Source organism: Xenopus laevis, chromosome 3L (genome assembly GCF_017654675.1).
Source record: "Xenopus laevis strain J_2021 chromosome 3L, Xenopus_laevis_v10.1, whole genome shotgun sequence".
Lineage (NCBI taxonomy): Eukaryota > Metazoa > Chordata > Amphibia > Anura > Pipidae > Xenopus > Xenopus laevis.
This window is the reverse complement of record NC_054375.1, coordinates 17,645,325-17,669,838: the sequence shown is the minus strand read 5'-3', so window position 1 is coordinate 17,669,838 and position 24,514 is coordinate 17,645,325. Positions and strand designations below refer to the sequence as shown.

Below are 24,514 nucleotides of genomic sequence, written 5' to 3'. Positions count from 1 at the left end.
AGGCTGGCAAAAATTATCAACTTGTTGGTCCACCTGGATCAATCCGGCTTTATCCCTAGCAAATCAACCACCAACAACCTTAGGAGAGTCCACACTCATCTACAAATTACACATGATAACCCAGGATCTAGAGCTCTTGTTTCCCTAGATGCAACAAAAGCCTTTGACTCAGTGGAATGGCTGTTTTTTTGGGAGATCATAAAACAATTTGGCATAGGCCCTAGTTTCATCAGCTGGGTCAAACTTCTCTACAAAAAACCAACAGCCAGAATCAAAACTAATGGCTCATTGTCAGCTTCCTTTCCACTGGCCAGGGGAATGAGACAGGGAAGCCCCCTGTCTCCCCCTTCTCTTTGGCCTGGCCATTGAGCCAGTACCCATTCTAATAAGACAATCTAATCAAGTGACCAGCCTCCGTAGAGGACCACTAGAAGACAAGTTGGCTCTCTACATGGGCGATCTCCTCCTGTTCTTAGCGGACCCGTATGATTCCCTCAAATCCGCACTCACAATACTGGAACAGTTTACTCGGGCCTCACATTCAAAAAAACCAAATCAGTCTTACTCCCAATCGACCCAAAACCGGCCCCTTCTCCTGAAACATGAGATACAATGGGTCACAAGCTTCAAATACCTAGGTATAGTAATTACCTTCCAAATCTCACACTACATCGCAGATAATTTGGAACCCCTGATATAGCAGTTTAAATCAGCACTTTCAATATGGACAGTTGCCGATCACACTCTGGGGTAGAGTAAACCTTTACAAAATGATTTATCTACCTAAGCAACTCTATCGACTTCACAATTCCCCAGTATGGCATAATACGATAGACTTCTGTAGGGGAGGTTTCTGATGCCTGCCAAGGTTGCTAATAGGACTAAGCCAGGATCTTCGTCCTCCAAGTGGAACCAAGTATGAATGTGATAGAGCTGGCTTGCTAGGAAGTATAGATATAGGTGAGGTAGTGCCAGGCCACCCTGTTCCACTGGTGCTGTCAGGCTTTTCCAGGATAGGCGGGGAGTTTTGTTGGCCCAGATAGATGTGATCTGAGCAAACATCTTTAGAGGGACCCATACGGCCCTCAACAATTACAACTCCCTTCAAGGCATGGAGAGCCGCATGCAAGGTGTTGGGTTGCTCCCCCCAATCCTTCCACTTTGGATGAACAGCAACTTCCTGGGAGATCTCCTAGTGGAAAATCAGTTTCCCACAATCAACCAACTTATAGACAGGCCAGAACATCAAGACATAGAACTATATAGATACATGCAGTTACGGCACGCATTTCGGTCCCAATTCTCGAACCTAATTGTGCAATACTCTACACCCACATTTGAGCTGATCCTTAAGAACCCACAGCGTAGTAAACTGACCTCCAGACTCTATAAAGCACTACTCAAAACATGCCCTTCACCCTTTGATAATGCTCTTCCCAAATGGCAATCTTTCCTACCAACAATAACAGATGAACTCTGGGAGGAGGCAACGGACTCCATCTATTCTGACCTGATTGCTTTAAAAGATAGACTTATTCAACTCAAATTTTTGCATCAAGTTTATATTACCCCTAGCAAACTGGAAAAAATGAGAAGAAACCCAGGGGCCATCTGTACCAAATGTGGGGAAGGGGAAGCAGCATTTTTCCACATGACTTGGACCTGCCCACAGAGCAATAATTACTGGAAATCTATAGTGAAATATAAGTCTGATGAATTAGCCTTCCAAGGCCCCTGCACCCCAGAAGTATGCCTGCTTAGTAGAAGACATACTGCCTAGTTTGTCCTAGTGCTACTATTCTACGCAAAGAAGCTTCTGATGATCAAATGGATGGCTCCCCAATCCCCCTCAGTGTCGGCCTGGATAAAACTAATTAACAAAACTCTTCCACTGATTAAACTCACTTATGAGGGAGGAGGTTGTCTAAAGAAATTTGAAAAAGGTCTGGATCCCTTGGTTGGAGGCAAATCCAGAAGCACAAATTGATTAGATAACCCTATATGCAGTGACGCAAGTAGCCCCCTAGCCCAAATAGCCCCAATAATCGCACCCACTGGGCTAAGCTTGATAACTCTCAATATGTAATGCTGAATGTGAATATTACTTGCAGAACTGGCTACTGTAAAATGTGATGGTTCACTTTTGTTGTTTTCTATAAACTCTTGTATGGTTAAAAGCACAAATGAAACCATAAAAAATAAGAGCAGTGAATGGGCTTTTATTTCCCATTGTTTCTAGTCAAGAAGGCAACCAGTGGTTTCCGGCCTGAATTAGATCTCAAAGCTCTCAACAAATACATTAGTAAAAGCATTCAGGATGGATTCCTTAAAACAATCATGAAAGTGTTTCAGCCAAAAGACTGGATGATATCGATAGATTTAGCAGATGCCTATCTGCACATACCGATCATATGAGAGGCATTGGTAGCTTTGGCACAGAAGATCAGGGGCGTTGGTAAAGATCAGGTAAAGATTTTGATGGACAACAAGACTGCAGTAACTTACATAGCAAAGCAGGGAGGAACACAAAGTCTGGTTCTTTTAAGAGAAACAGAGGTAATCATGCTATGGGCAGAGAGGCGCTTGAATGATTTTACAGCAGTGTATTTGCCAGGAAAGCAGAACTTTCTGGCAGACAATTTCTGGACAGACACAAATGGTCTTTAAATCCCCAGGTGTTTCAGCAAGTCGTGCAAACGTTCGGCTGTCCAGTTTTGGACTGGCCTCATCAGAAAATACAAAGCTATCAAGGTTTTTCTCAATTCTGCAGTGAAAGCACAGATCCCCTAACATGTCCTTGGCCAGAACAGTTACTGTACATGTTTCCAACTGGACCTCTGATTTTACCATTACTCTGAAAAAGACTGGGGGCTAAGAGCCTCAGTCATAGCGATTATCCCGTATTGGCCTTGAGCCATCATGTGCCATCTTGCCCATGGGACCATGGTTTCCACTCCTGTTGGAACTGAGTTGCGGTCATCCATGACCACTGCCGCAGAGATCAGATTTATGGATACAGGGCAGAGTCCTTCACCCAGCCCTTCAGAATTTGAAACTGATGGCATGGAGGCTGAGAGGAGAAACTTATATGTTAGATATCTTGTCCTTTCTTCGTTCAGGATACGAGAAAGGACTAAGTGTCGGTGCCTTAAAGACTCAGGTGGCAGCCTTGTCAGCTTTCACAAAAAAACGTTGGGCTCTAGAACCCCTGATAATGCAGTATTTTCAGACTGCTTTAAAGGAGAGACTTCTACAAAGACATTTTTTTCCTAAATGGAATCTTCTGGTGGTGCTGGAATATTTTACTTCCTCAACTTTTGAACCAATTCAAGAAACAAGTTTACAGCTTTTATCCTTTAAGCTTCTGTTTCTAATTACTATAACATCTGCAAAGAGAATGTGAATTGGGAGCCTTGTCAATTGAGGAACCATTTATGGGCTTTTAGGCTTAATCCAAGTTTTGCTGAAAGTAGTCTCTGTACGTAATATTGGTCAAGAGATTACATTGCCAATAATGAAGCAGACAACAGAAGATAGACTTGCCAGTCTTGATGTTGCTTGATGTCTTAAACTCTGTCTGGACAGAACTGAACAATTACAGAAGAAAAAATAGCTTTTTATCATTCCAGTCGGTCCAAGAATGGGACAGCAAGCCTCAACAGCTATACTTTCCAGATGGGCGATATCCATAATTAAGGGAGCCTAGACCTCAAAATGACTCAAAATACCCAGTGGGTTGAAGAAACACTCAATTAGGTCAATGGCAACTTTATGGGCAGCTGAGTCAGACCTGTCCACAGACCACATTTGCTCAGTGGCTTTCTTGTCTTCTTGGAAGACATTCATAAACCATTATAGGCTTTATGTCAAGTCAGCGGCAGAAGCCTTATTTGAAAAATCAGTTCTCAGAACAGCTGCTAGGATGCTAAGAGACATACATTAAATATCGGTTTTACCAGTGCAGGACAACAGTACATTATATTTTCATTACTTTAAAACACTTTCATTTTTTGGTGCTACTGTTCCTTTAGTGCCCCATGATTTCTGATAGTGGCCCTTAGTGAAACAAAAAAGTGAGCCGAATCCTGGTGCGTTTCACCACCTAAGAGGGCTGTTTTAATGCAGCATGGGTTCCAGTACCAAAGCCCCAAATCACATGCAAAGGCTCAATGCCTAAAGGAATTGTTCAGTATAAAAATAAAATCTAGGTAAACAACAGTCTGTGCAAAATAAAAAATGTTTCTAATATAGTTAGTTAGCCAAATATGTAAGCAAATGCTAGAGGGGCTGCTGTAAGATGCCATAGACAGTCACTATTTATTGGGCCTGTGGAGGGCTAGTTGGGCCTCGCTGTACCTCAAATTCCAAGACCTATTTTGAATCTGGAATAGTTTACTAGTTTAAGGTGCTAACCTGTGTGATCCGATTGTGATTGGCCGAGAACATTGACAGATTTTGTGACTCCTGGATCGACTGGGGATCAGCCATTTTTCTCAGAAACTGGGCAGCCCTATGGGAAAAGTGGAGTAAGCATTACATTTCCAAGTTGAGGAAGGTCTAAAGTCTGACAGAACATATCAGGGATACAAACTGATGAGGACTGTTATTTGAATATCATAAATAAACTTACAGCATAATTTTGCATGTGTACTGGGAGCCAAGTAGGTGATAGGTAGGTGATACAGGAAAAACATGTGCATACAGCACATCCAATAAGATTATGCATTATTTAATAGCAAGCAAGGGGCTGCAGCATGATGATTATGTGATAGGGGGAGTGTACCAAGAGATGAGAATACAGATGAGACAGCGCACACTCTTACAGAATCCTAGACAGATAACGTCCGGTGCACAGTGTCAGGAGTACGGCTTCTCCCCTCAATCAGTGAAAATAGAAACACATTGGCACACGAGGCGATTTAATGCAGGGTTCTCCCCTTGCAGTTTATTAGTGCAGGCATGCTGTACCAAGAGCACAGCCAATAAGTTTACAGTATTTAAAGGGGTTGTTCACCTTTAACTTTTAGTATGACGTAGAGAGTGATATTCTGAGACATTTTGCAATTGGTTTTCATGTTTTATTATTTGTGTTTTTGAATTATTTCGCTTTTTTTTTTTTTAAACTTGTTTTTATTCAAAGAGTTTGAACATTTATGTAGTCATGACAGGACAGTAAGATCTTGTAATGTTCTTTTAAAATAACGTATCCGGTATGCAATGTCATAATAACAATATCAACTATATTACAATATAAACTATCATCTCTAATGATAAACAGCATATAAGACCCTACTAAGAAGTATGTAAATAGGAGGATAATAACCTGTTTATTAGGTGGCTCCTGGGGGGGTTCATGGCTTGACCGTCTCTGTTCTTGTGGCTGGTCACTATCATTTTGGGACGATTCCATGACCAATGGCAGTTCTGTCAGTAATGCTGTGTCATACCATGTTGTACACTGAAATATTTGTATTGTGAGGTGTCTAATTTGTACTGGTAAGGATTCTATGTAAGGTGTCCATAACTTGAAAAATGTTGTGGTGTTTTGCTCTTTTTTAGTCATGGTTTTTAGCCAATCCAAGTGAAAGAGAGTGTAATTTCTGTTTTACTAACGTAATGGAGGGGGGGTTCTTGTTCAGCCAAAGCAATATTGTCTTCCGAGCAGCTGCTGCCAGTTTTCCAGTCAGGTTCTTGTCTGTTTTTCTTAACTGCGTGTAAGTTGTATCGTTACTAAACACTGCCCATTCTAATTGTGCCTGAAAAGGTTTACCAATCATCTGAGCACCATATTCTGCTACATCCGTCCAAAAGTTTTTGAATGAGTTAAAGTATGGATCAAGTCTGCTTTGGGTGATTGGCATCTGAGGCAGTTGTCAGAGGGCAGATTTCCCATTTTATATCTCCTGGCTGGAGTTAAGTAAGAGTTGTGAAGTATTTGGAGAGCCATTTCCTGATATCTACTGACTGGAAGTAGCTTCATAACATTTGTGTGTTGTTGGAAAATCTCGGAAGTTGTAGTGTTTGGAATGACGGTGGTCCATGTAAAGCCCGGTCTTTGTTCATTGTCTATATCAATTAGCGTTCTGATTATTTGATAAAGTTGTGAGGTTGTTTGTTTTGTATGTCTATTTTTCCAGATTTGGTTGAAAGGGTTAGTTTTGTCAGTCTCAGGGATTTTCCTAATTACACTTGTTGCAAAGTGGAGAATTTGGAGAGTTAAAAACACGTGTTGTATGTCGTGAATGGGAATTTTTCTTTCAGTTTTTCTTGGAAGTATATTGCATATTTGTTATCCATAATATCATTTAGGTTACGTAATCCTTTTCACTCCATTGTGAAAGAATAGGATTTCGTTTGCCTATAGGAAAGTTATCATTGCCTATCCATGATTGGTATGGGGAAATAGTTGGTGAAAGTTTTTGTTTCTTTCTAACATCGTGCCAGGCTTTATATGTATCCAAAAACAGAGGGTTGTTACGTTATTGTGGTGGGATCTTGTTTGTTGCTGAATGTAGTATATAATTTAGGGAGCGAGTTTCAGTTGCATATTGATCTAAAGAGATCGTGGTATAGAGATCTCTGTGGAGGATCCAATCTCCCGTCTGGTCCTGGTGTTTTTCCTGTTCTTTAAATGTCAAATTGTATCTGATTTCTTTTTCTGATACAGGGGCATCTAGGATTTCCCGATCTTGGACTGATAATTTTGTAAGACCAGCTTCCTGTAAAAATTTTAGACCGTTGTTGGGATCATGTACTGGGGCTTCATAAAGTGTTTTAAAATGTTCTGACAGTATGTGTCTTATTTGTTTGGAATCTTGTGTCCATCAGCAGTTTTAAGTTTTTGTATGTATGTGGTGTGAGTTTGTTTTTTTGCTATGCATGCTAGCAATTTTCCAGATTTGTTGCCATATCTGTAATATTGATTTGCTGTGTGGCTCAATGTATTATACGCCCTTCCAGTCAATAAAGTATCAAAAAGTGTTTTCATCTCTTTGTATTGATTTTTGTCCTCTTCTGTATTTGTTTTTTTAAAGGTTTTGTAATGTTCTGTTAATTGATTCTGTAGAAGGGTATATTTCTCATTGTATGACTTCTTTTGCTTTATTAAATACGAAATTATCTGCCCTCTTAGTACCGGTTTTGCCGCTGCCCATAGCAGTTGTGGATTGTCCCAATGGTCTATAGTATCATCCACATAATTTGCAGAAAACAGTTGAAAGTCTTCATTGGTGCTCAGGTAAGCCGGGAACCTCTAATTATATGAACCTGATTGGGGCGTTTTCAATTTTAAACTAATTGAGATTGGGGCGTGATCTGAGGTGTCCCATTAGTTTCCTATTGTGGCATTAGTTAATGTCTGCAGGATCGTCTGTGATACAAATATATAGTCCAATCTCGAATGTTTTTTGTGTACAACTGAGTAGAATGTGTAGTCTTTGGTTATAGGATGTATGTGTCTATAGGTGTCATATAGTTGTAAGGTGTCACATAACGTATGTAGAGGCCGTGCTCTGGTCCATGAATGGATGGTGGATTTACCTGACTTGTCCATGAAATTGTCCCAAACCACGATGGCATCTCCTCCCAAGATGATTTTTTCTGCCCCCCAAGAGCTCACCTTCTGCAATACAGTCATAAAAAAAATGTTTATTTTGATCATTACAGATATAGAAAAAAAGAAGAAAAATTGATCAATGCACATTCCCTGGTCCCCTGTCATATCAGTAATCTATGCAGATGCATGTATTTACAAAGACAGGGGTTTTTTTAGTTACAAAATTATGATCATAAGATTGATAAGCCACCATACCACGTCAAGGTAAAACCCATATGGCGGTCCCTAACTATTTACCTCTGGTCATAATTTCAAATGCTAAAGCCTCCCGGCATAAGAGCATTACCTGAAAAATAAGGTCTCCCGACCTGGGCATTGGTTTTCATCATAGGGCTTAGTCCTCCCCCGCCATTAGCTTTCAAAGGGGAGAGACAACCTAGACCCCAGCATTGGTTCCATGAGATTAATCCTCCCCCGCTTGCGGCTTTTAAGAGAGAGAAACTGCCCAGACCAACACCCATTTCCAAACGCATTGTTCCACCATTTAAAGAGACAGGTATGGGGGTGCTACAACCACATGGAAGCCTGGCCTGCAGCATAGCTGCTGAACTTCCAAACAGAATAAATCTGCTACAATACAAAATACAAAAAGGAAAAATTGTGAGAGCACTCCATGGCTAAATAAAAATGTACTAAAATACATTGGAAGTGCTACTGATCTGGCCAAATTAACTACAGACATAGAAAAAAAGAAGAAAAATTGATCAATGCACATTCCCTGGACCCTGTCATATCAGTAATCTATGCAGATGCATGTATTTACAAAGACAGGGGGTTTTTTAGTTACAAAATTATGATCATAAGATTGATAAGCCACCATACCACGTCAAGGTAAAACCCTTATCAATCTTATGATCATAATTTTGTAACTAAAAAACCCCCTGTCTTTGAATTAATTGATATTGGTAAATTGCTAAGCGACACATTGTTTCAAGAGTCAGAATCTGCAGTTCAGAGAACAGAAAGGGACAGAAAAAGAGTGAGAGCCAATCACTACGACAGTTACACATGACTGTAAACATAGTGAGAATAAGGAATTAATTGATAATGGGAAGTTGCTTAAAGGTACATTGTTTCAGGAGTCAGAACCAACAGATCAGAGAACAGAAAGGGACAGAAAAAGAGTAAGAGCCAATCACTATGACAGTTACACATGACTGTAAACATAGCGAGAATGAGGAATTAATTGATAATGGGAAGTTGCTTAGAGGTACATTGTTTCAGGAGTCAGAACCAACAGTTCAGAGAACAGAAAAAGAGTGACAACCAATCACTATGACAGTTAAACATGACTATAAACCTAGTGAGAATGAGGAATTAATTGATATTGGTAAGTTGCTAAGCAACGCATTGTTTCAAGAGTCAGAACCTGCAGTTCAGAGAACAGAAAGGGACAGAAAAAGAGTGACAACCAATCACTATGACAGTTACACATGACTGTAAACCTAGTGACAATGAGGAATTAAATGATCTTGGGAAGTTGCTAAGAGATACATTGTTGAGGAGTCAGAACCAGCAGTTCAGAGAACAGTAAAAGAGTGAAAGCCAATCACTATGACAGTTACACATGACTGTAAACCTAGTGAGAATGAGGACTTAATTTATATTGGGAAGTTTATTTGAGGTACATTGTTTCAGGAGTCAGAACCAGCAGTTCAGAGAACAGAAAAAGAGTGAGAGCCAATCACTATTACAGTTACACATGACTGTAAACCTAGTGACAATGAGGAATTAATTGATATTGGTAAGTTGCTAAGCGACAATTGTTTCAAGAGTCAGAACCTGCAGTTCAGAGAACAGAAAGGGACAGAGAAAGAGTGATAGCCATTCACTATGACTGTTACACATGACTGTAAACCTACTGCGAATAAATAATTAATTGATATTGGGAAGTTGCTAAGAGATACATTGTTTCTGGAGTCAGAACCAACAGTTCAGAGAACAGAAAAAGAGTGACATACAATCACTATGACAGTTACACATGACTGTAAACCTAGTGACAATGAGGAATTAATTGATATTGGGAAGCTGCTAAGCAACGCATTGCTTCAGGAGTCAGAACCATCAGTTCAGAGAACAGAAAGGGATGGAAAAAGAGTGACAGCCAATCACTATGACTGTTACACATGACTGTAAACCTACTGCGAATAAATAATTAATTGATATTGGGAAGTTGCTAAGAGATACATTGTTTCAGGAGTCAGAACCAACAGTTCAGAGAACAGAAAAAGAGTGACATACAATCACTATGACAGTTACACATGACTGTAAACCTAGTGACAATGAGGAATTAATTGATATTGGGAAGCTGCTAAGCAACGCATTGCTTCAGGAGTCAGAACCATCAGTTCAGAGAACAGAAAGGGACGGAAAAAGAGTGACAGCCAATCACTATGACAGTTACGCATGACTGTAAACCTAGTGAGAATGAGGACGTAATTTATATTGGGAAGTTTATTAGAGGTACATTGTTTCAGGAGTCAGAACCAGCAGTTCAGAGAACAGAAAAGAGTGACAGCCAATAACTATGAAAGTTACACATGACTGTAAACCTAGTGAGAATGAGGAATTAATTGATAATGGGAAGTTGCTAAGAGATATATTGTTTCAAGAGTCAGAACCTGCAGTTCAGAGAACAGAAAGGGACAGAGAAAGAGTGATAGCCATTCACTATGACTGTTACACATGACTGTAAACCTAGTTCGAATAAATAATTAATTGATATTGGGAAGTTGCTAAGAGATACATTGTTTCAGGAGTCAGAACCAACAGTTCAGAGAACAGAAAAAGAGTGACATACAATCACTATGACAGTTACACATGACTGTAAACCTAGTGACCATGAGGAATTAATTGATATTGGGAAGCTGCTAAGCAACGCATTGCTTCAGGAGTCAGAACCATCAGTTCAGAGAACAGAAAGGGACAGAAAAAGAGTGACAGCCAATCACTATGACAGTTACACATGACTGTAAACCTAGTGAGAATGAGGACGTAATTTATATTGGGAAGTTTATTAGAGGTACATTGTTTCAGGAGTCAGAACCAGCAGTTCAGAGAACAGAAAAGAGTGACGGCCAATAACTATGACAGTTACACATGAATGTAAACCTAGTGAGAATGAGGAATTAATTGATTATGGGAAGTTGCTAAGAGATATATTGCTTCAGGAGTCAGAACCATCAGTTCAGAGAGCAGAAAGGGACAGAAAAAGAGTGAGAGCCAATCACTACGACAGTTACACATGACTGTAAACATAGTGAGAATAAGGAATTAATTGATAATGGGAAGTTGCTTAAAGGTACATTGTTTCAGGAGTCAGAACCAACAGATCAGAGAACAGAAAGGGACAGAAAAAGAGTAAGAGCCAATCACTATGACAGTTACACATGACTGTAAACATAGCGAGAATGAGGAATTAATTGATAATGGGAAGTTGCTTAGAGGTACATTGTTTCAGGAGTCAGAACCAACAGTTCAGAGAACAGAAAAAGAGTGACAACCAATCACTATGACAGTTAAACATGACTATAAACCTAGTGAGAATGAGGAATTAATTGATATTGGTAAGTTGCTAAGCAACGCATTGTTTCAAGAGTCAGAACCTGCAGTTCAGAGAACAGAAAGGGACAGAAAAAGAGTGACAACCAATCACTATGACAGTTACACATGACTGTAAATCTAGTGACAATGAGGAATTAAATGATCTTGGGAAGTTGCTAAGAGATACATTGTTGAGGAGTCAGAACCAGCAGTTCAGAGAACAGTAAAAGAGTGAAAGCCAATCACTATGACAGTTACACATGACTGTAAACCTAGTGAGAATGAGGACTTAATTTATATTGGGAAGTTTATTTGAGGTACATTGTTTCAGGAGTCAGAACCAGCAGTTCAGAGAACAGAAAAAGAGTGAGAGCCAATCACTATTACAGTTACACATGACTGTAAACCTAGTGACAATGAGGAATTAATTGATATTGGTAAGTTGCTAAGCGACAATTGTTTCAAGAGTCAGAACCTGCAGTTCAGAGAACAGAAAGGGACAGAGAAAGAGTGATAGCCATTCACTATGACTGTTACACATGACTGTAAACCTACTGCGAATAAATAATTAATTGATATTGGGAAGTTGCTAAGAGATACATTGTTTCTGGAGTCAGAACCAACAGTTCAGAGAACAGAAAAGAGTGACATACAATCACTATGACAGTTACACATGACTGTAAACCTAGTGACAATGAGGAATTAATTGATATTGGGAAGCTGCTAAGCAACGCATTGCTTCAGGAGTCAGAACCATCAGTTCAGAGAACAGAAAGGGATGGAAAAAGAGTGACAGCCAATCACTATGACTGTTACACATGACTGTAAACCTACTGCGAATAAATAATTAATTGATATTGGGAAGTTGCTAAGAGATACATTGTTTCAGGAGTCAGAACCAACAGTTCAGAGAACAGAAAAAGAGTGACATACAATCACTATGACAGTTACACATGACTGTAAACCTAGTGACAATGAGGAATTAATTGATATTGGGAAGCTGCTAAGCAACGCATTGCTTCAGGAGTCAGAACCATCAGTTCAGAGAACAGAAAGGGACGGAAAAAGAGTGACAGCCAATCACTATGACAGTTACGCATGACTGTAAACCTAGTGAGAATGAGGACGTAATTTATATTGGGAAGTTTATTAGAGGTACATTGTTTCAGGAGTCAGAACCAGCAGTTCAGAGAACAGAAAAGAGTGACAGCCAATAACTATGAAAGTTACACATGACTGTAAACCTAGTGAGAATGAGGAATTAATTGATAATGGGAAGTTGCTAAGAGATATATTGTTTCAAGAGTCAGAACCTGCAGTTCAGAGAACAGAAAGGGACAGAGAAAGAGTGATAGCCATTCACTATGACTGTTACACATGACTGTAAACCTAGTTCGAATAAATAATTAATTGATATTGGGAAGTTGCTAAGAGATACATTGTTTCAGGAGTCAGAACCAACAGTTCAGAGAACAGAAAAAGAGTGACATACAATCACTATGACAGTTACACATGACTGTAAACCTAGTGACCATGAGGAATTAATTGATATTGGGAAGCTGCTAAGCAACGCATTGCTTCAGGAGTCAGAACCATCAGTTCAGAGAACAGAAAGGGACAGAAAAAGAGTGACAGCCAATCACTATGACAGTTACACATGACTGTAAACCTAGTGAGAATGAGGACGTAATTTATATTGGGAAGTTTATTAGAGGTACATTGTTTCAGGAGTCAGAACCAGCAGTTCAGAGAACAGAAAAGAGTGACGGCCAATAACTATGACAGTTACACATGAATGTAAACCTAGTGAGAATGAGGAATTAATTGATTATGGGAAGTTGCTAAGAGATATATTGCTTCAGGAGTCAGAACCATCAGTTCAGAGAGCAGAAAGGGACAGAAAAAGAGTGACAGCCAATCACTATGACAGTTACACATGACAGTAAACCTAGTGAGAATGAGGAATTAATTGATAATGGGAAGTTGCTTATAGGTACATTGTTTCAGGAGTCAGAACCAACAGTTCAGAGAACAGAAAAAGAGTGACAACCAATCACTATGACAGTAACACATGACTATAAACCTAGTGATAATGAGGAATTAAAGGGGATGTAAAGTCACTTCCAGTACAATGCATATTTGTGACTTCCTCAGATAGATTAGCATATCTGTCTTGTTTTTAACTCGAAAATTTATGTGTATTAGGCTTAAATATCATGTCCCCTTTACCTGTGCAGAGCTCCTCTATCTTCAGCGTCTGCAGGGGGCGTGTAACCTGATCCTGCAAGAGCTCTTACTTCCTGCCACTGATTGACAGCTCACTGTTCCTCATGTAATTTGAGACGCATAGTGAGGCACACAGTCACGTCTATAACTGTCTCCATTATCTGCAATACCTAGCTGTGTTCCAGAAGAGAAAGGTATTGATTTGAGGTCAGCTATAGTATTTTATTGTTAACATACTCTTATTGTGCTATTATTTCTCACTAAGAAAACGATCTATATTCCAATCTGTTAAATTAATATGAATTTTATCAGTTACAAACTCGATCAATATGCTAATCTATGTGATGTAGTCGCAGATATGAATATGAATTCAGATCCACTCACTAAACATAATATAGACAGGTTTTATTACAGAGCATTATTGCTATGCAATCTACACTGGCTGAAACCAAGATGGTGAATTACATAAACATACCAGTGTAATGAATTTTTGCTGCCCATGGTGCAGTTTTTTCAAAGGAAAAAAATGGATTCTCTGAATTATCACACTGTGTAATAGTGTCACAGAAGGTGGCCTAGCTGCGGAAATAATACCATCATTTAGCTAGATAAATGTAAACAATCAGATCACACTAGAAAATTAAAGTTATGGTGTGCCCTATTCTGCTTACAAAACTCCGAACTGACCTATGCTCCCTGGGTGTACCACAATCTACCTGCCCTATGCTCCCTGGGTGTACCCAACTCCACTTACCAAAATCCTAAATGCACTGTGCTCCCTGGGTGTACCATAATCTACCTGCCCTATACTCCCTGGGTGTACCCTACTCCGCTTACCAAAATCCTAACTGCACCATGCTTCCTGGGTGTACCGTAATCTAACTGCCCTATGCTCCCTGGGTGTGCCCTACTCCATTTACCAAAATCCTAACTGCACTATGCTCCCTGGGTTTTCCATAATCTACCTGCCCTATGCTCCCTGGGTGTACCCTACTCTGCTAACCAAACTCCTAACTGACCTATGATCCCTGAGTGTACCAAAATCTACCTGCCCTATGCGCCCTGGGTGTACCCTACTCCGCTTACCAAAATCCTAACTGCACTATGCTTCTTGGGTGTACCGTAATCTATCTGCACTATGCTCCCTGGGTGTACCCTACTCCGCTTACCAAAATCCTAACTGCACTATGCTCCCTGGGTTTTCCATAATCTACCTGCCCTATGCTCCCTGGGTGTACCCAACTCCACTTACGAAAATCCTAAACGCACTGTGCTCCCTGGGTGTACCATAATCTACCTGCCCTATACTCCCTGGGTGTACCCTACTCCGCTTACCAAAATCCTAACTGCACCATTCTTCCTGGGTGTACCATAATCTAACTGCCTTATGCTCCCTGGGTGTGCCCTACTCCATTTACCAAAATCCTAACTGCACTATGCTCCCTGGGTTTTCCATAATCTACCTGCCCTATGCTCCCTTGGTGTACTCTACTCTGCTAACCAAACTCCTAACTGACCTATGATCCCTGAGTGTACCAAAATCTACCTGCCCTATGCGCCCTGGGTGTACCCTACTCCGCTTACCAAAATCCTAACTGCACTATGCTTCTTGGGTGTACCGTAATCTATCTGCACTATGCTCCCTGGGTGTACCCTACTCCGCTTACCAAAATCCTAACTGCACTATGCTCCCTGGATTTTCCATAATCTACCTGCCCTATGCTGCCTGGGTGTACCCTTCTCGTTTTACCAAACTCCTAACTGACCTTTTCTTCCTGGGTGTACCACAATCTACCTGCCCTATGCTCCCTGGGTGTACTCTACTCCACCTATCAAAATCCTAACTGCACTATGCTCCCTGGGTGTACCATAATCTACCTGCTCTATGCTCTCTGGGTGTACCCTTCTCCGCTTACCAAACTCCTAACTGACCTATGCTCCCTGGGTATACCACAATCTACCTGCCCTATTCTCCCTGGGTGTGCTCTACTCCAATTTTCAAAATCCTAACTGCACTATACTAACTGTACCATAATCTACTTGCCCTATGCTCCCTGGGTGTACCATAATCTACCTGCCCTATGCTCCCTGGGTGTATCCTACTCCACTTACCAAACTCCTAACTGACCTATGCTCCCAGGGTGTACCATAATCTACCTGCCCTATGCTCTCTGGGTGTACCCTACCCTCCTTACCAAAATCCTAACTGCGCTATGCTCCCTGGGTGTACCATAATCTACCTGCCCCTATGCTCCCTGGCTGTAGCCTACTACGCTTACCAAAATCCTAACTGCACTATGCTCCCTGGGTGTTCCATAATCAAACTGCCCTATGATCCCTTGGTGTATCCAACTCCGCTTACCAAAATCCTAACTGAACTGTGCTCCCTGGGTGTACCATAATCTACCTGCCCTATGCTCCCTGGGTGTACCCTACTCCGCTTACCAAACTCCTAACTGCACTATGCTCCCTGGGTGTACCAAAATCTGCCTGCCCTATACTCCATGGGTATACCCTACTCCGCTTACCAAAATCCCAACTGCACTGTGCTCCCTGGGTGTACCAGACTCAACATGCCCTATTCTCCCTGTATGTACCATAATCTACCTGCCCTATGGTCTCTGGGTGTACCCTACTTTTCTTACCAAAAACCTAACTGCACTATGCTCCCTGGGTGTACCATAATCTACCTGCCCTATGCTCCCTGGGTGTATCCTACTCCACTTATCAAAATCCTAACTGCACTTTGCTCCCTGGGTATACCACAATCTACCTGCCCTATGCTCCCTGGGTGTACTCTACTCCACTTACCAAACTCCTAACAGCACTATGCTCCCTGGGTGTACTCTACTCCACTTTTCAAAATCCTAACTGCACTATACTAACTGTACCATAATCTATCTGCCCTATGCTCCCTGGGTGTACCCTACTCCACTTACCAAACTCCTAACAGCACTATGCTCCCTGGGTGTACCACAATCTAGGTAGATTGTGGTACACCCAGGGAGCATTGTGCAGATTGGAGTTTGGTGCAGGAGTTTAGGAGGTGCCCTATGCTCCCTGGGTGTACTCTACTCCACTTATCAAAATCCTAACTGCACTATGCTCCCAGGGTGTACCATAACCTACCTGCCCTATGCTCCCTGGGTGTATCGTACTCCACTTACCAAACTCCTAACTGACCTATGCTCCCTGGATGTACCATAATCTACCTGCCCTATGCTCTCTGGGTGTACCCTAACCTCCTTACCAAAATCCTAACTGCGCTATACTCCCTGGGTGTACCATAATCTACCTGCCCCTATGCTCCCTGGCTGTACCCTACTCCGCTTACCAAAATCTTAACTGCACTATGCTCCCTGGTTGTTCCATAATCGAACTGCCCTATGCTCCCTTGGTGTATCCAACTCCGCTTTCCAAAATCCTAACTGAACTGTGCTCCCTGGGTGTACCATAATCTACCTGCCCCTATGCTCCCTGGCTGTACCCTACTCCGCTTACCAAAATCTTAACTGCACTATGCTCCCTGGTTGTTCCATAATCGAACTGCCCTATGCTCCCTTGGTGTATCCAACTCCGCTTTCCAAAATCCTAACTGAACTGTGCTCCCTGGGTGTACCATAATCTACCTGCCCTATGCTCACTGGGTGTACCCTACTCCGCTTACCAAACTCCTAACTGCACTATGCTCCCTGGGTGTACCAAAATCTGCCTGCCCTATACTTCATGGGTATACCCTACTCCGCTTACCAAAATCCTAACTGCACTATGCTCCCTGGGTGTACCAGACTCTACATGCCCTATTCTCCCTGGGTGTACCATAATCTACGTGCCCTATGGTCTCTGGGTGTACCCAACTTTTCTTACCAAAAACCTAACTGCACTATGCTCCCTGGGTGTACCATAATCTACCTGCCCTATGCTCCCTGGGTGTACCCTACTCCGCTTACCAAAATCCTAACTGCCCTATGTTCCCTGGGTGTACCATAATCTACTCGTCCTATGCTCCCTGGGTGTACCCTACTCTGATTACTAAAATCCTAACTGCTCTAAACTCCCTGGGTGTACCATAATCTACATGCCCTATACTCCCTGGGTGTATCCTACTCCGCTTACCAAAATCCTAACTGACCTATGCTCCCTGGGTGTACCACAATCTACCTGCCCTATGCTCCCTGGGTATACCCTACTCCACCTACCAAACTCCTAACTGACCTCTGCTCCCGGGGTGTACCACAATCTAACTGCCCTATGCTCCCTGGGTGTACCCTACTCCGTTTACCAAACTCCTAACTGCACTATGCTCCCTGGGTGTACCATAATCTACCTGCCCTATGCTCCCTGGGTGTACCCTATTCCGCTTACCAAACTCCTAACTGCACTATGCTCCCTGGGTGTACCATAATCTAACTGCCCTATGCTCCCTGGGTGTACCCTACTCTGGTTACCGAACTCCTAACTGCACTATGCTCCCTGGGTGTTCCATAATCGACCTGCCCTATGCTCCCTGGGTGTACCTTACTCCGCTTACCGAAATCCTAACTGCACTATGCTTCCTGGGTGTACCGTAATCTACCTGCCCTATGCTCCCTGGGTGAACTCTACTCCACTTTTCAAACTAATAACTGTACAATGCTAACTGTACCATAATCTACCTGCCCTATGCTCCCTTGGTGTACCATAATCTACCTGCCCTATGCTCCCTGGGTGTACCAAAATCTGCCTGCCCTATACTCCATGGGTATACCCTACTCCGCTTACCAAAATCCTAACTGCCCTATGCTCCCTGGGTGTACCATAATCTACCTGCCCTATGGTCTCTGGGTGTACCCTACTTTTCTTACCAAAAACCTAACTGCACTATGCTCCCTGGGTGTACCATAATCTACCTGCCCTATGCTCCCTGGGTGTATCCTACTCCACTTATCAAAATCCTAACTGCACTATGCTCCCTGGGTGTACCATAATCTACCTGCCCTATGCTCCCTGGGTGTACCCTACTCCGCTTACCAAAATCCTAACTGCCCTATGCTCCCTGGGTGTACCATAATCTACCTGCCCTATGCTCCCTGGGTGTACCCTACTCTGGTTACCAAACTCCTAACTGCACTATGCTCCCTGTGTGTTCCATAATCGACCTGCCCTATGCTATCTGGGTGTACCTTACTCCGCTTACCAAACTCCTAACTGTACTATGTTCCCTGGGTGTACCATAATCTACCTGCCCTATGCTCCCTGGGTATACCCTACTCTGGTTACCAAACTCCTAACTGCACTATGCTCCCTGGGTGTACCGTAATCTACCTGCCCTATGCTCCCTGGGTGAACTCTACTCCACTTTTCAAACTAATAACTGTACAATGCTAACTGTACCATAATCTACCTGCCCTATGCTCCCTTGGTGTACCATAATCTACCTGCCCTATGCTCCCTGGGTGTACCAAAATCTGCCTGCCCTATACTCCATGGGTATACCCTACTCCGCTTACCAAAATCCTAACTGCCCTATGCTCCCTGGGTGTACCATAATCTACCTGCCCTATGGTCTCTGGGTGTACCCTACTTTTCTTACCAAAAACCTAACTGCACTATGCTCCCTGGGTGTACCATAATCTACCTGCCCTATGCTCCCTGGGTGTATCCTACTCCACTTATCAAAATCCTAACTGCACTATGCTCCCTGGGTGTACCATAATCTACCTGCCCTATGCTCCCTGGGTGTACCCTACTCCGCTTACCAAAATCCTAACTGCCCTATGCTCCCTGGGTGTACCATAATCTACCTGCCCTATGCTCCCTGGGTGTACCCTACTCTGGTTACCAAACTCCTAACTGCACTATGCTCCCTGTGTGTTCCATAATCGACCTGCCCTATGCTATCTGGGTGTACCTTACTCCGCTTACCAAACTCCTAACTGTACTATGTTCCCTGGGTGTACCATAATCGACCTGCCCTATGCTATCTGGGTGTACCTTACTCCGCTTACCAAACTCCTAACTGTACTATGTTCCCTGGGTGTACCATAATCTACCTGCCCTATGCTCCCTGGGTATACCCTACTCTGGTTACCAAACTCCTAACTGCACTATGCTCCCTGGGTGTACCATAATCGACCTGCCCTATGCTTCCTAGGTGTATTCTACTCAGTTTTCCAAAATCCTAACTGCACTATGCTCCCTGGGTGTACCATAATCTACCTGCCCTATGCTCCCTGGGTTTACCCTTCTCCGCTTACCAAACTCCTCCTAACTGCACTATGCTCCCTGGGTGTACCGTAATCTACCTGCCCTATGCTCCCTGAGTGTACCCTACTCCGCTTACCGAAATCCTTACTGCACTATGCTCCCTGGGTGTTCCATAATCTACCTGCCCTATGCTCCCTGGGTGTATCCTACTCCGCTTACCAAACTCCTAACTGATCTATGCTCCCTGGGTGTACCACAATCTACCTGCCCTATGCTCCTTGACTGTACCCTACTCCGCTTACCAAAATCCTAACTGCACTATGCTCCCTGGGTGTTCCATAATCTACCTGCCCTATGCTCCCTGGGTGTATCCTACTCCGCTTACCAAACTCCTAACTGATCTATGCTCCCTGGGTGTACCACAATCTACCTGCCTTATGCTCCCTGGCTGTACCCTACTCCGCTTACCAAAATCCTAACTGCAGTATGCTCCCTGGGTGTTCCATAATCTACCTGCCCTATGCTCCCTGGGTGTATCCTACTCCGCTTACCAAACTCCTAATTGACCTTTGCTCCCTGGGTGTACCATAATCTACCTGCCCCATGCTTCCTGGGTGTATCCTACTCCGCTTACCAAAGTCCTAACTGCACTACGCTCCCTGGGTATACCATAATCTACCTGCCCTATGCTCCCTGGGTGTACCCTACTCCGCTTACCAAACTCTTTACCAGGTCCAGACTGAGAATTAAAATAGGCCCTGGCATTTCAAGTACATAGAGGCCCAAACAGCCCCCACCAGCCCATTAAATACTGACTTTCTATGCACCTTATCGCAGCCCCTTTGGAATTTGCTAGAACCCACAGATTGCCAGTCCGGGCCTGCTCCTAACTGCACTATGCTCCCTGGGTGTACCATAATCTACCTGCCCTATGCTCCCTGGGTTTACCCTTCTCCGCTTACCAAACTCCTCCTAACTGCACTATGCTCCCTGGGTGTACCATAATCTACCTGCCCTATGCTCCCTGAGTGTACCCTACTCCGCTTACCGAAATCCTTACTGCACTATGCTCCCTGGGTGTACCACAATCTACCTGCCCTATGCTCCTTGGCTGTACCCTACTCCGCTTACCAAAATCCTAACTGCACTATGCTCCCTGGGTGTTCCATAATCTACCTGCCCTATGCTCCCTGGGTGTATCCTACTCCGCTTACCAAACGCCTAACTGATCTATGCTCCCTGGGTGTACCACAATCTACCTGCCTTATGCTCCCTGGCTGTACCCTACTCCGCTTACCAAAATCCCAACTGCAGTATGCTCCCTGGGTGTTCCATAATCTACCTGCCCTATCCTCCCTGGGTGTATCCTACTCCGCTTACCAAACTCCTAATTGACCTTTGCTCCCTGGGTGTACCATAATCTACCTGCCCCATGCTTCCTGGGTGTATCCTACTCCGCTTACCAAAGTCCTAACTGCACTACGCTCCCTGGGTGTACCATAATCTACCTGCCCTATGCTCCCTGGGTGTACCCTACTCCGCTTACCAAACTCTTTACCAGGTCCAGACTGAGAATTAAAATAGGCCCTGGCATTTCAAGTACATAGAGGCCCAAACAGCCCCCACCAGCCCATTAAATACTGACTTTCTATGGCACCTTATCGCAGCCCCTTTGGAATTTGCCAGAACCCACAGATTGCCAGTCCGGGCCTGCTCCTAACTGCACTATGGTCCCTGGGTGTACCATAATCTACCTGCCCTATGCTCCCTGGGTGTACCCTACTCTGCTTACCGAAATCTTAACTGCACTATGCTCCCTGGGTGTACCATAATCTACCTGCCCTATGCTCCCTGACTGTACCTTATGCCGTTTACCAAACTCCTAACTGCACTATGATCCCTGGGTGTTCCATAATCGACCTGCCCTATGCCCCCTGGGTGTATCCTACTCCGCTTACCAGACTCCTAACTGACCTATGCTCCCTGGGTGTACCACAATCCACCTGCCCTATGCTCCCTGGCTGTACCCTTCTCCTCTTACCAAAATCCTACCTGCACTATGCTCCCTGGGTGTACCATAATCTACCTGCCCTATGCTCCCTGGGTTTACCCTTCTCCGCTTACCAAACTCCTCCTAACTGCACTATGCTCCCTGGGTGTACCACAATCTACCTGCCCTATGCTCCCTGGGTGTACTCTACTCCATTTATCAAAATCCTAACTGCACTATGCTTCCTGGGTGTACCACAATCTTCCTTCCATATGCTCTTTGGGTGTACCCTACTCTGCTTACCAAGATCCTATCTGCACTATGCTCCCTGGGTGTACCATAATATACCTGCCCTATGCTCCCTGGGTGTATCCTACTCCAATAATTAAAGTCCTAACTGACCTATGCTCCCTGGGTGTAACACAATCAATCTGCCCTATGCTCCCTTGGTGTACTCTACTCTGTTTACCAAAATGCTAACTGCACTATGCTCCCTGGGTGTACCATAATCTACCTGGCCTATGCTCCCTGGGTGTACCCTACTCTGCTTTCCAAACTCCTAACTGACCTATGCTCCCTGGGTGTAACACAATCTACCTGCCCTATGTTTCTCAGGTATGCTCTACTTTCCCTGCCATATGCTTTATCAAAGAAAGCATGTTTATGTCTTTCAAAGTTTATAAATCAGAATATATTTTATTGTAAATGAAATTAAAAATCAACTTTTTTTTTCATTTTGCAGTGAAAATGGACCAAGAAAATATAACTGCTGATTCTCCAGCTGATACCTCTGTAGAGATAGAGGATGATTCCATATCTTCTTCCGAACCATCGTTGGCAATGGATGAAAGTGTAATATATCTAATAATTTTATTATATACTTGAAATTATCATTTCTGTAATAGAGATAATGCATATATAATTCAAAATAAAATGATATATGTTGGTATCTTTAGTATCTTTAGTTACACCCTTATAAATTTTTGGCATTTTTAGAAGTAATGCATCATATAAGAGTCCAACTTTTGTTTCCTCATTAGGACTTTTCTCAAGGTACAAATTAGGACCCACACGTTATACTCTTATATCATCCATTGTTAATAAAAAGGAATATATTTTACAAGGTTGCAGTGCCGGGCCAACGCGGGTAGGCGCCCTAGGCAGCCTGGCCCAGCAAAGCGCCCAATACGCGAGTGCGCATGCGCGAAAAGACACAAGTGCGCATGCGCACTAGTATTTTTCACGCATGCGCTCTCGCGCAAACGTGCATATCGGCCAGAGCAGGGACCGCACTAGGGGATAGCAGTGGCAGAGAAGGTGCGTGCCTGGCGCCCCTCTAGCTTTGCGCCCTAGGCACGTGCCTACTTTTCCTACCGCTAGTTCCGGCCATGCAAGGTTGTGACAGTTCGAGGAATCGGGTATATAAAAGTTGTTTACCTAGATTCCTAAAAGGAAATATGGCCTTCGAGTGTGGATACTCAACACATCGTTATATGATTATATTGAAATATATATATATTTTTTTTTTACAGTTACTTAGACTACATCATCGCATGAGAAATAACCTTGGTGATTCAATTAACGGCCAATGTGTCCCCTACAATCCGATCTGTACGCTTCAAGTGAGAGAACGAAGAAGGAGACAGAGGGAAGACCCTAAAGTAGGGAATACTAATTGGTGCAAATGTGGTAACTGCATACCTATGCCGACAGCACGAGAATCGGTTTGTTGTAAGGACATAACAAATCTACAGCAGCATTTCTCTGACGATGTACAGTGTATTACCCATGTCCAAGAAATGCTGGATCACTGTGTAGAAAAGAGATATCTTGAATTTACAATAAGGAATGCAAGGATGGCTACGCAGATCGAGATGAATAATCACTATAACAGGTAAGGTTTTTAATTTGTTTCACTGTCCTATCACTGTTTATGCTTTTCCTATATCCATATCTTTCTTCCTCTCTCTCCTATTTCTCTTATACTGCCTCTGTCACTCTTCATATCTATTGTCCTCTCTTTTGTTTCTATTTTCAACCTTTTTACATTCTTTTTTTGTATTGGCAGAGTCATGCGCAGAGGTGCCTATAGAGCCTTTACTATATGGACCCATGGATTTCTTGGACAAAAAAATCGAATTGTCATTCCAGCTTGTTTTGTGAATTTAATTAGACTTACTTACCGTGATCCTGCTGGAATTTATGTAGGTTTTAAACAAGCAGAGGATAATCCTGCTTTAAAAATGGCTCTTGACTAAAATGTTATTTTTTTGCAGAATCTAAATACAAATAGTTGTAATAAATGATTATAGTTTGTATTGTGTATCGATAATTTAACTACTTATTGTAAAAAAAATTTAAATACATTTTTTTTTACAATTCTCTTATTGATTATTTTTATCTATATAAGTAATTTTTGGATTTGGGTTATTGGTTTAATCAGAATTTTGTTTAATTTAAATTAGTACACAAGTAAAATACACCACCCAAAAAAATTGGAGTTATTATTGTTATATGTAACAGAAAAAGTATGTTTATTTTCACATATCAATAGTAAACACAAGAATTTTTGTATTTAAGTAATGGACAAAACACCACGATGATTCTACTATTCTCATTGTAGCTGATGACATGGTTCAATATAGAAAATAGAAAAAAAAATTATCCATCATTTATATTTACCAAAAAAAATGAGTACGATTTTTTTTTCATTTCTTAAACAAAGGTAGGTATGAAAAAGGCTAAAAAACAAACTTTATATTTTTCAAATGTTTTTTGGTACTACAAATAGCACTCCAGAAATTGCATACAAAGTCCATGAAAATCAGAATTTTAATTCTCTTCAACGTGTTTGCAGTTGTACATTAGAGTTATTATTGTTTCACTCTGTTCTATCAGTTGAAAATCTTGATTTCAATTTCTTCACTACTAATTCTTTTTCTGTTCTGTCCACC

At 42.4% G+C, this 24,514-nt stretch overlaps 1 protein-coding gene across 2 annotated transcripts; it reads left to right on the top strand.

The window, feature by feature from the left end:
* Positions 1-13,487: 13,487 nt before the first annotated feature.
* Positions 13,488-23,866, top strand: LOC108710761 (P2X purinoceptor 7). 2 transcript variants are annotated; one of them, XM_018251924.2, is made up of 4 exons: positions 13,488-13,578; positions 22,303-22,412; positions 23,093-23,454; positions 23,629-23,866. In XM_018251924.2, the coding sequence occupies exons 2-4, from the start codon at positions 22,308-22,310 to the stop codon at positions 23,816-23,818; spliced, it is 657 nt and encodes a 218-aa protein (XP_018107413.1). In that variant the 5' UTR covers positions 13,488-13,578; positions 22,303-22,307; the 3' UTR covers positions 23,819-23,866. The 2 variants fall into 2 exon arrangements, with proteins under 2 accessions (XP_018107413.1, XP_018107414.1); XM_018251925.2 differs by having other exon boundaries at positions 13,513-13,591.
* The last annotated feature ends 648 nt before the right edge of the window (positions 23,867-24,514 follow it).

Bases quoted from the DNA above. Each gene is read 5' to 3' on its own strand.
- LOC108710761 (XM_018251924.2), top strand. From the start codon at position 22,308: ATGGACCAAGAAAATATAACTGCTGATTCTCCAGCTGATACCTCTGTA. The intron at 22,413-23,092 runs GTAATATATCTA...TTTTTTTTACAG, and splicing joins CGTTGGCAATGGATGAAAGT to TTACTTAGACTACATCATCG. The intron at 23,455-23,628 runs GTAAGGTTTTTA...TTGTATTGGCAG, and splicing joins ATGAATAATCACTATAACAG to AGTCATGCGCAGAGGTGCCT.